This window comes from Colossoma macropomum, unplaced genomic scaffold (assembly GCF_904425465.1).
Source record: "Colossoma macropomum unplaced genomic scaffold, Colossoma_macropomum, whole genome shotgun sequence".
NCBI lineage: Eukaryota > Metazoa > Chordata > Actinopteri > Characiformes > Serrasalmidae > Colossoma > Colossoma macropomum.
Window position 1 is genome coordinate 30,303,246 of NW_023494787.1, and position 13,251 is coordinate 30,316,496.

The following is a 13,251-nucleotide window of genomic DNA, read 5'->3' on the forward strand; positions in this document are numbered from 1 at the left end:
CAGGCTACATTTTATATTTAATTTTTTCCCAATATCTTAAATTCAGTAAATAAACAGTAATTGTGCATTAGAATGTGCAGAAGTGTGTTCTTTGCAAAGGATGTGTACTTTTTTCACTAAGAAAATCAACAAAACGCAGCAAAAAAAGTGACCAGGTCGCCCAAGCTTTTGCATATGACTGTATATAGCACTGTACAAAAGGCTGCAGCATTGGAAATAAATATAAATAAATAAACAATACACTGTGGTTTTATGTCTGTCAATGTGTTAGCTTAACCATTTCCAAAACTTTCCTTGAGGAAGCCCAGTATTTACAGTTAAAATTAAATACCTGCGTCAGCTAGTCAATACTCCTTTAAATTAAAGAATGCTGCTGGTGGAATTTAACAAATCCATGGGATTGCCACAGAGTGCAGCGAGAAGTCTGGCACCAAACCTGTGTTCGTCTTACTGTATTATATACACGCTTGCCCAGAAATTGTTTACAGGGTTACTTCACATGTGAACAAATGATATTTGTTTTAAAGAAACACTTTTTGCACAACATCAAACTGATGGTAGACTGTTCAAACCAGACTGCACTAAGAGTACTGTAAACCACAGAGGTGAAAACAACAAAATGGCAGTGAGCTTGTTTTCATTGATGGGATCAGGAACTCTGAAGGCATTTTGGACGCAAACCTGCGAAAGACTGCAAAAACCTGCTCAAACGATAATGATCTGAAAAATACCAGCCGCCTTTTGAGAGAATCCTTTGCCAGAAAGAAAATTACAGTCTTGGAATAGTCTGTTTAACATAAATGGCACTTGGTTTGACATTTTGCTTTCCAACACAATAAACTTTTCTAATGCATTTTAAAATATGGCACAAATCTCCATTTATGTCAGAAATGTGTTGTAATGCCTATTTTGTAAAAACAAAAAACACAAACATTAAAATAAAAACAAAAATACAGTAACTCTTCAGTAACAGACTTCTCTTTTTACATTCCATCAGCAGCATACCTGTATTAAATAGATAAACTAAGTATTTGATGGTAACTGGAGAAAGGAGAGGTTTGGAAACAGATAAGCTAACGCACTGACAAAAATGTATGCAAATATTGCAAAAAGGCACATGAATGTATCCTTAATAAAGTTTTCTTACCCTTAATGCAAATACAACACTGAATAGGATCATGGTGGGCATTTCTCTTTTGGGTGAAGGGTCTGTCTTGGAGACCTAGGAAAGCACAATGCATTGTCAATTTATTAAGCATGATTTCCACACATTGCATAAATTCAAAGATTTGGCAAAAAATATAAACTGCAAAATTTTATAGTTTCATACGAAGATGTGCAGGGTGGTACAAATCCATAGTGGAACCCCAAGTAACTAGTAACAGGTTGCATTGTCCCCATGTTACTCTATTCCAAACCTTTAACAGATTGCCTTGAAATAGCAAGGCTCAGGGGCCATAGTGGTTAAATAAATGTTTTAAAAAATTGAATTACAAACACATAGTGCTGTGAGTCTTACATGTAGACAAACACAATTCAAGGAAATAGCATTGGTACCCCATCTACAATGATGATAATACACTTCTCAGATGCTGCATATTACCCACAGAGCCAGAGGGTAAGAACTGCATCACTAGGTGGCGTTTTTCTCAACTACAAACAAAACAACGTATTTAAAGGTTCATTAAAAAGGGAAAAGTTGAAAAATAGTTTTGCTTTTTTGCTTGAGTAATGATTAGAAGGCAATTATAATACCTTTAATTAAAGTAGCACAAGTCAGTGAGTAATATGCTGCAGTATTCATTACACTTGAAACACAGCAACTTGTAGTGGAAGCAGAAGTAGCTGTAACCACCTACCAAGTGGGCTCTCAACCAGTAGGTGGAGCTCTTAGGCTGAAAACTCATGCTGTCTCTTATTTGCCACTGCTCTCATGGACAGCCTCTTGTTAACCTCACTGAGTTGTAGTTGCAGTTTTGTTGTACCAATTATTGCCATCAGTCTCTCACCTGAATGGTGTGAGGGGGCTGCAGGAGGGTGGGATGTCCAACAAAGCGAACATTGTCAATCTTCAGTTCAAACTTTTTGCCGCACATGTCTGACTTGGTGGCCAAGATGGTAGCAAGAATAATATCAGAGAATCTTTAGGGAAGAAAAGAAGGTAGAAAACAATGAGAGAACAATAACCAGCAGCACAGAGCAGAAGCAAACCTTAATTTAATCTCCCAGTCATCAAGAGGGGTTTGATTGGATTACAAGAGCTAAGCTAATGAGCACTAGAGTTTATGGATTCAAACCCCTTACTAGGGAACGTACAGGGGAAGGGCAAAAAAGGCAAATGATTTGGGCTAAGCCTGCAGAACGATTAACTGGGCTTAGATTGAGAGGAACTCAAAGAAGCACCTAGCAGAGGAGAGTCTCTGACAGAGAAGCAGTCTTCAGATGGAGATGACAGACTCATGCTTGCTCTGCTCATGCTCTAGGCTTAGATCATCCACTCCATTTAAGGCATTCAATTAAAAGGTGAGTCAAACCCCAAAAAGGCCCAATGGTGCAAAAAAGCCAGTGGCCCCATTCAGACCTTTGGTCTGGATCAGTGGTGAAATTGTTTTGCCAAGAGAAATGAAAAGAAACCAAGTTGTGAAATGTTGAGTGCTGGGTGAGTTTGCATTTTGTGAGCGTTGCTGTACCATTGCACCTCTTCTTCATTACATGAATATTCCACATTTTCTTTTACATTTTTTTCTTTGAATTACAATGATATCATGTTTGAAATTACAATGAAAATCATGTTTAATGAACATTTCGCTTTGTTTCATATTTTCCATTAATATTAGATCAAGCACAGAAAAGTACAATTCATTCTGTTTATTTAAACTGTGATTCATATTATTCATTGCTATGCCCCAGGATTTCACCATGGAATTAACTTTAGGCTGGATTTGCATATGACACACAAAATAGACATATACTGTGTACAGATACGAATAAGAAAAAAAATAAAAGGGAGGAAAGGTAAATAAACATGAGGTGTTCTAGACAGAGACGGAGGGTGGTTTAGAATGATTTTATCTTACCCTGCTACCAACTGTTCATCAGTTAGTGGAGTTTGTTCTCTGAAATGGGAATATGGCCATAAACAAAGAAATAAAGGAAACAAAAAGGAAAAAAGGCAGCAGACAAGTTGACAGAATGTACAAAATAAGAATGTTAAAAACAAAATTAAATTAGCAAACCACTCAAAAGTGACGTGAGTTTACAAGGAAATGTAAAACTAACCACTGTCAAACTGCAGAGAGGCTTGTTTTATTGTTTGCTACAGTTTGCTCTTTTGACATATCACTTAGTTATGTCAGCAACTAAACCATTTATGTTATGCCAGTCAACTTGCAAAGCTAATAAAAGTGAACTTGATTGGTTTGCACAGAGCCCTCAAATTAAACGTTTTAGGATAATTTGGAAAGCTGACTGTGAGCCAGCCCTTATCATCCAACATCAGTGCCCAACCTGACTAGTGCTCCTGTGGCTGGATGGAAGCAAATCCCCTCAGACATGTTCCAAAATCAAGTAGAAACACTTTTTTTGTTTAAGAAGAATGAAATCTGTTACAGCAGGAAAGAAGTATTGCAACTGTCATGCCCATTCAACAAGATGTTCAACAAGCACATACGGATGTGGTGTTCAGATGTCCACATACTTCAGGAGATGTAGTGCATGAATAATCTAACACCACACTTCACTGTGTAGCTATATTTGAAACGTCCATGAGGATAAACAAGAAAGAGACACTTAAAGTGAAATGGGATAAACATTACTTACGCCTGATAAACATTACTATTATGTCTGATGAATATTACTATTACATCTGTCAAAACTAACATTGAGCCAGAAAACTACACCCAATTACTCCCTCGTTAACTGAATCATCAAAGTTGATAAGATGTATGTTCAATCTACTGTGCTCACATTTCTCATTTGCCCATGACTGATCTTGTACAAGGTTTCAAGAAGCACATAAATATACCATAACAAATGTCACAAGTCAGTTTTCTATTAAACACTAAGTGACAGTTTGCTGGACATGGATAAAGACCTAAACTCGGACTAAATAGAAATTCCACTTAAAGTTCTTTTAGTTTAGGCTTAGGCTTAATCCAGGATTGAGAACCTGGCCCCATAAAAATCCAATACTTCATCCTCTTTAAATGAATTGAAAAAGCATTTGTGTAATTCTATTTTTTTCATTAGTCTAAATGCATTCAATTCTGATTTATTTTGTGATCAAAAAAGTAGTTTTCTGTCAGAATGCAAAAGAGGATTCAAGAACAGAAGTGGGCTTCTAGAATGCTAAATTTTTTTTCTTACAGTTTTAGACCAGTAAAGCAAGTTATGTGTATTTGCAACAGTGAGAAAAAAAACATAGAGCTGCACTTTTGGTTGCAAAAACTCATGAACAACATCAAAGACGTGTTCTCCGCTAGTGTCCAAAGAATTTTCAATGTTGTACTGATATAGTTCATATTTGTTTGTTTTTTTTGGTTCTGTTTTGTTTTCTCAAGGAAGAAGCTAGGGTGTTACTGTTAACACAGGCACTTGGCTTACTTTAAGGATCTAAAAATCATCTTTGGGGTGAAGAATGTTACCTTGTTGACTCCTTGAATTAAAATGCAGCCATGTGTGCATTTCTGGGGAAAACATTCTTAACACAGAAACAGGAAGAGGGCACTGATTCTACTACACTAAGAGGCTACAATATTCTGATTTAGGCCTACATATTCTCTAGCAACTCTGTAATTTAGACAGCAACTGTAAAATACAAAAAGTACGACATAAAATGGAGGATAGAAGCAAATTACAGTGCAAAAACAACATACAGTTTTTGTTTGGATTCAGTGTGATAAAGTTTCCATTTTTATATTCAAAATTGTCTCCATGGGGGGTTTGTTCCACTAAGTGCGCAAAAACTGCATATGTTCTCTGACACACCATACACCAGGAGTCCAGCACAGTTTAGTCAATTCCCTGCTCTTACACACCAACTAAACTTGGTAATTTACTGATATGTTGAAACAGGTGTGCTTCAGCAGAAAAATAACCAAACTATGCTGGACTCTGGCCCTCCTGGATTAAACTGATGACCCCTGCCATACACTGTTAAAATTAGTTACAATTGTGGTAAGCATAAAATTGCATAAGCAGGTCTAGATGTATGTATATTATTGAAGGGGCTGTCAACTTATTTTCTTATTTTGTTTATTGTTTTTAGTTTTCAGGTCCTGCATAAATGTGTTGTTAATTGTCAAAAAAAGATAAATGTTGGTCATTTTGCTAGAGCAATACTTGCACTTTGTTCCTCCTCAGTTGGTCTTGAGCTGGGTGGAACTATGTTGAAAGAAGCTGATGTCAAGTTGTTCCTTGTACCAGTGAGAACTACACCACAGCCCAAAGTCACAGCTCCACACAACCCAAAGCCTCTTTAGGTATGCCTGACCGAGTGAACAGAGAGCTAGCATTTTGAGTGTTGTGCCTATAACAGCCGTTAAAATGGTAAAATGACTAACGTTTGGCTTCTTGTGGCTTATTGCTGTGTTTAAAAAAATGCATATAGGCAATGCCCACAAGAGAAACCGGGCTTTGGAAAATAGCATGTTGATAGAGCTGTCATTGTCAAAACAAAGCCTTTTATCGCTGTATTTGTCAAAAAAAAAAAAACTTGCATCTACAAAAATCTAACACTTCAAGCTAAGAATTAATAAGATTTTGTTGCAACAGTGACTAAAGTAGAACTCTGTATAATGTACTGGCTAGTATAAATTAGCTAACGAATGCCAACTGGTTGAATAATTTGCTGCTCAACATAGCCACCTCGTCACAGTTCTATACTTTATCAAGTGCCAATAATGTATGGATGACTGGGCAAATTCCTACTTGTGTGGTCATTAAAAAAATTGACCTCACCAATCACAGCTCCAAATGAGTCCTTCCATAGGTGTTCAGATTAAAAAAAGTAGATTATTTTGGTCGAAATAATGCAAGCTAATCTTTAACCACATCACATCATTGACTCGCCAGTACATGTTTTAATGTAATGCAAGGAAAACTGGAATTCCAATCTATAGCAATATAATCACAATAATAGTGCATTGTCAACATTGTGCAGCCATACAACTCTCGTCAGGCACTTCGTTCATCCTGTACAAGGCATCAACAATTCAGAGTCATTTTACACAATACCTTGAGTCTCCATCTGAGTCATCTGTGGAATCACCTGCGGTCCTCAGCACATATGGACTCCGCTGTTTTGCTTAAAAAACCAACAGAAATCACTCACTTAGAACCAATCAGTACACATGCTGCCATTTGCAGATGTTAAAACTAAGCAATATTTAAGAACTCTGAATAAAGTTCCTAATGGATATAAATGTAAATGCTCAAATGCAGAGCAGGAAATGTCTGCTTTGACATTAAGGGCATGGTTGTAATCACTGTAGATAATTTAGCCTGTATCTCAAACGTTAGGACAGAGAGAGCCAGAAGTATCCTGATCGTCATTTAGGGCGGCACTTACTTGCAGCTGATGATGTGTTTTCAGACACCTTCAGAAACGGATATCGGAAGAGCAACTTGTTTCCCCGGCTTCCTGAACTAACTAAAATTACGCTTATAGGACTATTTTTTTCTCCGTTTTTATGGAGGATAGTGTCTGGTTGCCTGGGCATTGACTTGGGATCTAAATCTAGTGAGGACTGCTTGTACATGGTAACCTATATAATTTAAGAAAGCGTGATGTATTGACAACTACAAATAACAGATTGTAGTAATACAGCTAGCTAGACACTCATTTAGCAAACTAGCTGGCTAGAATGATAATCATTTCAGAACGTGGCTAGCTAAGTTAGCTAGTTAGCTAACTAACTTACGCCCATAGGGCTGGTTTAATACCGCAACACTCTATCAACGTCCAAGTCTCCAATGCAAGGCAATGCAAAGGCGGGCAGGCGTGTAACAACTCAAACTAAGTTACTGAAAACCAACATACGGTGGTAAGTTGGAGGAATTGTCTAGTTATGCGTTGAAGGTCACTGAATCTATTCTTTATGCAGGCTTAAGTTAGCTGTGTCCGGTGACAACACGGACAACGACATTAGCACAGCTAGCCCTGTGAGTAATAAAGCGATAAACCAGAACTTCAGTCAAACTGGACAACTGTGAATTCACGTTAAGTATTAGTCGACTAGTGTAAAGAAGCGTTCATGCGCTCGCTTACATGTCTAGCTATTTGCTAGTTTTAGCGTTTCAAGACGAAATGTTGTGAGTTGCAGTCTATTCTGACGTAGGAACCACAAACACAACGTATTATGGTTCCGCGCTGCAACTTTAAAATACATTCATATTATAATGTAAAATTAACGTTAAAGGTAATGCTCTGATTTAATACTCATATTACATTATATTATGTTATTAATATTTAATACTTATATTATTTTATATGATTATATATACACCTTAAATAGACGTATAATGTACATTTATATCAACCAATCTAGTGTACAAGGTCATCGCTCAAATGAGTTCACGTTTTCCGTTTGCCTCGTGAGGTCAGCAGGTTCAGGGCAACGCTTTGTTTATCTCTGACGTAGTACAGTCCTAATACAGCGTTGCTGATATGGTTTCCACCAAAGGCTACTATACAGTATATATACACAGTTATATGCAGTTTTAGGCGGCCATGAAAATAATTTGAAACTATTCATTTCAGCTCATATATGTGAATATTTAAGTGACAAAAAAAAAAATAGTGGAAAAAAAAGTGGGATAGGCCAGCCATGGAAGATCTGGTGAACCACCAAAACTGTTACCATCAGATAAACAGTAATTAAAGCTTTCATCTTTGAGAGAGGGGAGAAAATCAAGCTATTCTCTTGCTTAGCTGTCAAGAAGCTATTAGTGAGAAAAGGAAATTAATAGGGAAAAAAAAGAAAATTTGCAAATCAAACTCAGAAGCTGCTGGTGTTCTCAGAACAATGGACTGACCACTCCAGAGCCCAGACCTCGACATCCTTGAAGATGTATGCAATTACCTAGGTTATAAGAAGCAGATACTACAGCCAACTTCAAAGGCTGAAAAGAAAAAAAATTAAAGCTGTAATGAATGCAGGAGTGGACACATGTTGATGCCTCTGTGTAACTTTCTGGTAAATATGTATTCTTCTTTTTCCTGATGCAAAAAAATAAATGAATTGTGCTTCATGAACTTAATTATGACTATAAACAATCAATAAAGGTCTCTGACTTTTGCACAGCATTGTATAACTGCATCCTCCACAAATGGGCACTCACCCATTTGTAGAGAATATGATGAAGGATGACTAATCTAACCATATCAGTTTTTCGGCATCTCTGTAGACCAGTGACTATAGTCTTTACAGCACTGAACTCACAAATGTACATCCATCTTTGTAATGAGGGGTTTATGCACTGCAACCCTGCTATAATTTCCCTCTCTGTAGTTGTTGACTGCCTGTTTATGATCAGTCTGATCATGTCTTGCATTGGCATTCTTAGTCACCTGAGAAACAGTTGCTCTTCTGGTTTTCCTTGCATGGCCATTAATTTTATGCTTTTGACAACAATTTCAGCAAACTAACCTGTTAAGCAGTCTTTGTGACTGAAACCTCCATAATGAGGTCACTTAGATCTTTTCCTCAACCTGGCCTGTTTAGCACACCTGAAATATCTGTGGTCATTGCGATTCTCCACTCATTTATTGGTATATATACAATCGTGTGCAAAATTATTGACTGGGTTTATTGGAGTAATGATAAAACGCGACTGCTAAACATTCCTTATGTTTCTGCGGGTCAAATTTTGTTTTTGTTGATTTTCTAAGTGAAAATAAGTTAACAAATCCTCTACAGAGAACATACTTCTGCATGTTTTAATGTACAATTAAAACGTATTTGCTGAATTTAACACACTGGTAAAAAACTAAAATGAAAAAATACAGCCTGTGCCAAAGATTTATGTTTTATGTATTATTTTTTCTAAATGTAAACTTGTCAGATAAATAGAAATTGTGCATTAAAATTGCAGAAAAAATGCGGTATTTAAGTTTATCCCCTGTAGAGGATGTGTTAACTTATTTTGACCTAAAAATCAACAAAACATGTAACTTGACCAGAGGTATTCAAACTTTTGCACATGACCTTATATCATTCATAAACTTGCAAGTGCAATGTGTGGTGACAATACAATGAAAATAAATAAACAAAAACACCATGTTGAACCACTGTACTTTCACATTATGTGTAAACATTCTCTCTAATCTGTGTCTACTGTCATTTACTAATAAACAGACAGTGCAGCACTTGGAGTGATCTGATGAAAGAAATTAAATGACTCTACAACAAAATGTAATATTTTGTCTCCTAATAATAATTAGTTTACTGAACACTTACATTTATATATAGGTTAAATGGGTCTTCAGGTAAAGTGGGACAGTTAAGCTTATTGGCATTCTGTTGTTTTGTTGTCTACAAATGTTCCACTCAAGTTGAAAAATCGCAAAAAACATAATAAGTTGGATCATCTTTAACTCATTAATGTCTGTATTTGAACATTTCCTTTGATCCACATGTTCTCAGAATATGTCTGGGCATAAATCTGAAGATTTTTTTTTTTCAAATGGATTAACCCTGTGACTAAAAAGGGAGTTTTCTTAATCAACTAAACAAAGTTGTTGATCATGAATGGGTAAAGCAGATGCAGGTGGGAAAACAAATATTTCAGCATGGAAATGAAGATGAGAACCAATTTTATTGTGTTATTTTATTCTAATTGCCCTCTGCTTTCCTACGTCAGTGGCTCTCAGGCACAGTAAGAGTGTTCCATGTTGTGTGAGCTTGTGTATGTGTCCGTACTACACATGTGGTGAGGAGGCTTGTCTGACTTGCAAACTGAAATTGTCAGCAAGTTATTTATTTATTTATTTATTTATTTATTTATTTAGAGTGCATCTGCTTGAACTCACAATTAGATGATAAGCTGAACTGGTCGTGTTGTTGTGGTATGTGATGAGTAGTTTATTTATGCAACTTTTATGGTAGTACTATCCATACAGTCCATATTCTTCTTTATTCTTTCAGTGTTGGTCTAACATTAAATGTAACATTACAGTAGACATTTCCGAGCATTATGCTTTGTTGTTCTAATAACCCCTGCTCCTGGTGTGTGGCAACAAACAGATGTGAATCACCTGCTGCATTTGTACACAATCTTATGAGCCAAGTCAGACTGTTTTGAAAATGAAAAATAATTTCGTATAAAAAAAGGAACATGTTGAATGCTTGTTATTAATGAATATGAAGATGGTTTATTAGGCTAAAGGTAATAAAGGTACCAACTTAGACAAAGTTTGTACAGACACAGTTAATGGTATAATCAGGCTGTGAATGAAAGTCTATAGCTAACAGGCAGTGAAAGCAGATTGGCATCTTTATAATTGTGAGTGCTGTTTATTCTCTACTTTATAACTGAGCCCCCCTATTTCTCCCTTTAGTGCATCTGAAAGTATAACGTTTAAGCGCCCACAAAGGGCTTTATTAAGCCTTCTGAAAGAGTCACAGAATCCACACAGTGGTAGTGTAGGTCATCAGCCTTTATTTTATTTCAATCATGTGACGTAAAGCCATCAAATGCCGCCCAAATGCAAACACTCTCTCGGGAGGAAGTTTAAAAGTAACGGCTGCTCAGAGCCGCAACAACAACTGCCAGCAATTTTTGCCATGTTCCCTGAACTTGGGGGGAGAATGCGGCTCCTAATTTGATGGCAACCACAATGGTCAGGCAATCGGCCAGCAGCTGTGGAACATAAAAACAACGCGTTAGACACTGGTAGACGTTAGTATGGCTGTTTAATTTCTTTTAATGTCTAACTGGAGGATGTTACGTACTCTGAAGTTATCAGGGTCCACGTTGAGTTTCTCACAGTGGAGCTGGCTCAGACTGGAGTAGGTCGCCTTGATGTTGTCCAGGTCCTTCACAGCCTTGCCCAGAGCACCCAACACGACTTTGCCGTGCGCAGCAACCTTAGGGTTTCCCAGGATGGCAGCTGCACTGGACAAATCTCCAAAGGATCCGAAATACCGCTGAGTCCAGGGGTAGACGATCAGCAGTCTGCCACAAAGAGTCACAGAATATATATACATATTATTATTTGATTTGATGTATATCGTTGTTTATTATTATATTATACAATATAATGGCCCTAGCATGTTACCACGAACACGACACTGTTTACCACTAGACAACGTTACCTGCCCAGAGTCTGGGGTCCGATCTCATCAATATTCACTTTGCCCCAGACGCCCGAAATGGCACTGCGTTCGGCATCTGACCACTCCACCATATTGTCAGCTTCTGCTTATCTCACGGGTTTCCAGCAATTAACTCTATTAATGAGGAGCGATATGTGGAAGCGGACTTTTTATTCACACCGGATCTCCGCCCCCTGCAAGGCACAGACACTGATTGGTCATTTGCTGTTTGGTTGATCACTGGTAATCCGAAAAATTCTTCCTAATCTTCTTTCACCTGAAATGTTAACTTTGAATTTTACAGTATTTTACACACTTCTTATATATAATAACATTTTAACATTAAGCAAAGCGTTTATCGAATTTCTTATAATAATATAACAGAATGCAATTATTGTTCTGATAACTTAGACACTAAAAGATGGTTCTTCAAGGGTTCTTCAGTAATGATATTAATTTTAATAAGTTTAGAACTATTTAAAATCATGAGTTAATGGTGAAATGGTTTTTCACATTGATGGATAATGTGTTGTATATGTTTCTGTATATGTTTTAAATATATAGAATTATACATTTTTTAAATGGTTCTCTACAGCACCAATAAAATGTTCTGCTATTGTTAAGATTTCAGGCTTGTAACAATAAAATATTTTTTTGGTGCTACATAGAACCATTTTCAAAAAGGTTCTATATGGAACCATCTACAGCACATTCTTAATCAATCTGAAGAATGCTTTTATGCTGAAAAGAACCCTTTAATCATACAAATGGTTCTTTGAGTGTTCATGATTCTATATAAAACCGCTGTCTCCACTAAACAACCCTTGAAGAATCATCTTTTTAAAGAGTGTATATAGAACGTATGGCTATAAATAGAAACATTGTCTTCACTAAAGAACCCCTAAAGAACCATCTTTTTTAAGTGTGTGTTATTAGAAGTTAAGGCAGTCTTACATTTTGAAATTTAAACACCAGTTTTTATAGTGTATTGTTGATTCTTGGTGGTAGCAGTTAAACAGCCCAAAACAAGCCATAAAATCTTAAACAAATGTTTTCGTCATTTATTAATCCATTTGTTTAATTATTTGTCTGTTTGTTTGACTGATTGACTAGCTCCGGTCACTGTTATTTTCACATTTGGTCATCAAAAGCTGAAGTCATAGTTAAACTTACGCCTGATAAACCTCTGAGAGAACATCACCATTTTGGATGCTATGCTGTTTTCTAATTTATCTCCACGCCTGCAGCTTCGTTGTGTTCGCATGTTTACATAGTTTTTTGACTTCGCTTTAACTCATTTAACTCATTGAACTTTAAACTTCTAAACTTTCCAAGTTTAGACGATGCAGCTTTTTTTTTTTATCTAGTAATTCAGACTCGTTCCACCCATTAAATGTTTTAATGGGCTCTAATCTTCTGTGATAACCCAGAATGTCCTGTTCTTTTTATTTGGCACATTTCACAGGGTTGCTGTCCTCAGATGACCCTCTTCTCATGCCAAATGAAATGTGCTGAATTTGATTCATGCCTGCTGAAACACTGGAATTTGGAGAGGCTTGTCTCAATTAAGAAAAGAAGAGCACAAAATAGAAAAAAAGGCTCACAGGGAAATAACGGGGAGTTGCGTCCTTAATGCGAGAATTATTGTAGAAGTTCAAGATGTCTAGAGACAATAAGCCAGTAAACAGTAAACTTTAACGTCTAAAAAAAAATGAACATATAAAAAAGACAATGACATATCCAAACATACTTTACAGCCTAAGCAACTAGACTTGTGTTCTCTATAGACCTTACAGTTTCTTTAAATAACCCTTTCTTGTGGTTCAAGAAACTGAATTATGAATCAGAAAAGTTACTTACGTATATGATTGTCCCGAAGTGAAGCTGCTTTTGACACATAGACAATGCACCATTTCCTATTGAATTAAAGCAATGG

The 13,251-nt window shown here is 36.6% G+C and overlaps 2 protein-coding genes across 5 annotated transcripts in view; both read right to left on the bottom strand.

Moving 5' to 3' along the window:
* nprl3 (NPR3-like, GATOR1 complex subunit) overlaps nucleotides 1-7,327 on the bottom strand; it is a 15,074-nt gene extending 7,747 nt beyond the window's left edge. For 2 of the 4 annotated variants that reach the window (XM_036566836.1, XM_036566837.1), the window contains exons 1-5: nucleotides 6,569-7,327; nucleotides 6,235-6,304; nucleotides 3,078-3,116; nucleotides 2,010-2,142; nucleotides 1,148-1,222 (exon numbers count right to left, since the gene is read on the bottom strand). In XM_036566836.1, coding sequence (XP_036422729.1) covers nucleotides 1,148-1,222; nucleotides 2,010-2,142; nucleotides 3,078-3,116; nucleotides 6,235-6,304; nucleotides 6,569-6,758 — 507 coding nt within the window. In that variant the 5' untranslated portion in view covers nucleotides 6,759-7,327. Of the gene's footprint in view, nucleotides 1-1,147; nucleotides 1,223-2,009; nucleotides 2,143-3,077; nucleotides 5,487-6,234; nucleotides 6,305-6,568 lie in introns of those variants that run through there. The other 2 variants (XM_036566838.1, XM_036566839.1) reach the window with 2 other exon arrangements.
* Nucleotides 7,328-10,639: 3,312 nt separating this feature from the next.
* Nucleotides 10,640-11,488, bottom strand: LOC118805783 (hemoglobin cathodic subunit beta-like). The gene is made up of 3 exons (XM_036566841.1): nucleotides 11,316-11,488; nucleotides 10,953-11,175; nucleotides 10,640-10,860 (listed from the first exon to the last, which is right to left on the bottom strand). Exons 1-3 carry the CDS (start codon nucleotides 11,405-11,407, stop codon nucleotides 10,732-10,734), a joined length of 444 nt encoding a protein of 147 aa, XP_036422734.1. The 5' UTR covers nucleotides 11,408-11,488; the 3' UTR covers nucleotides 10,640-10,731.
* Between the last annotated feature and the right edge of the window lie 1,763 nt (nucleotides 11,489-13,251).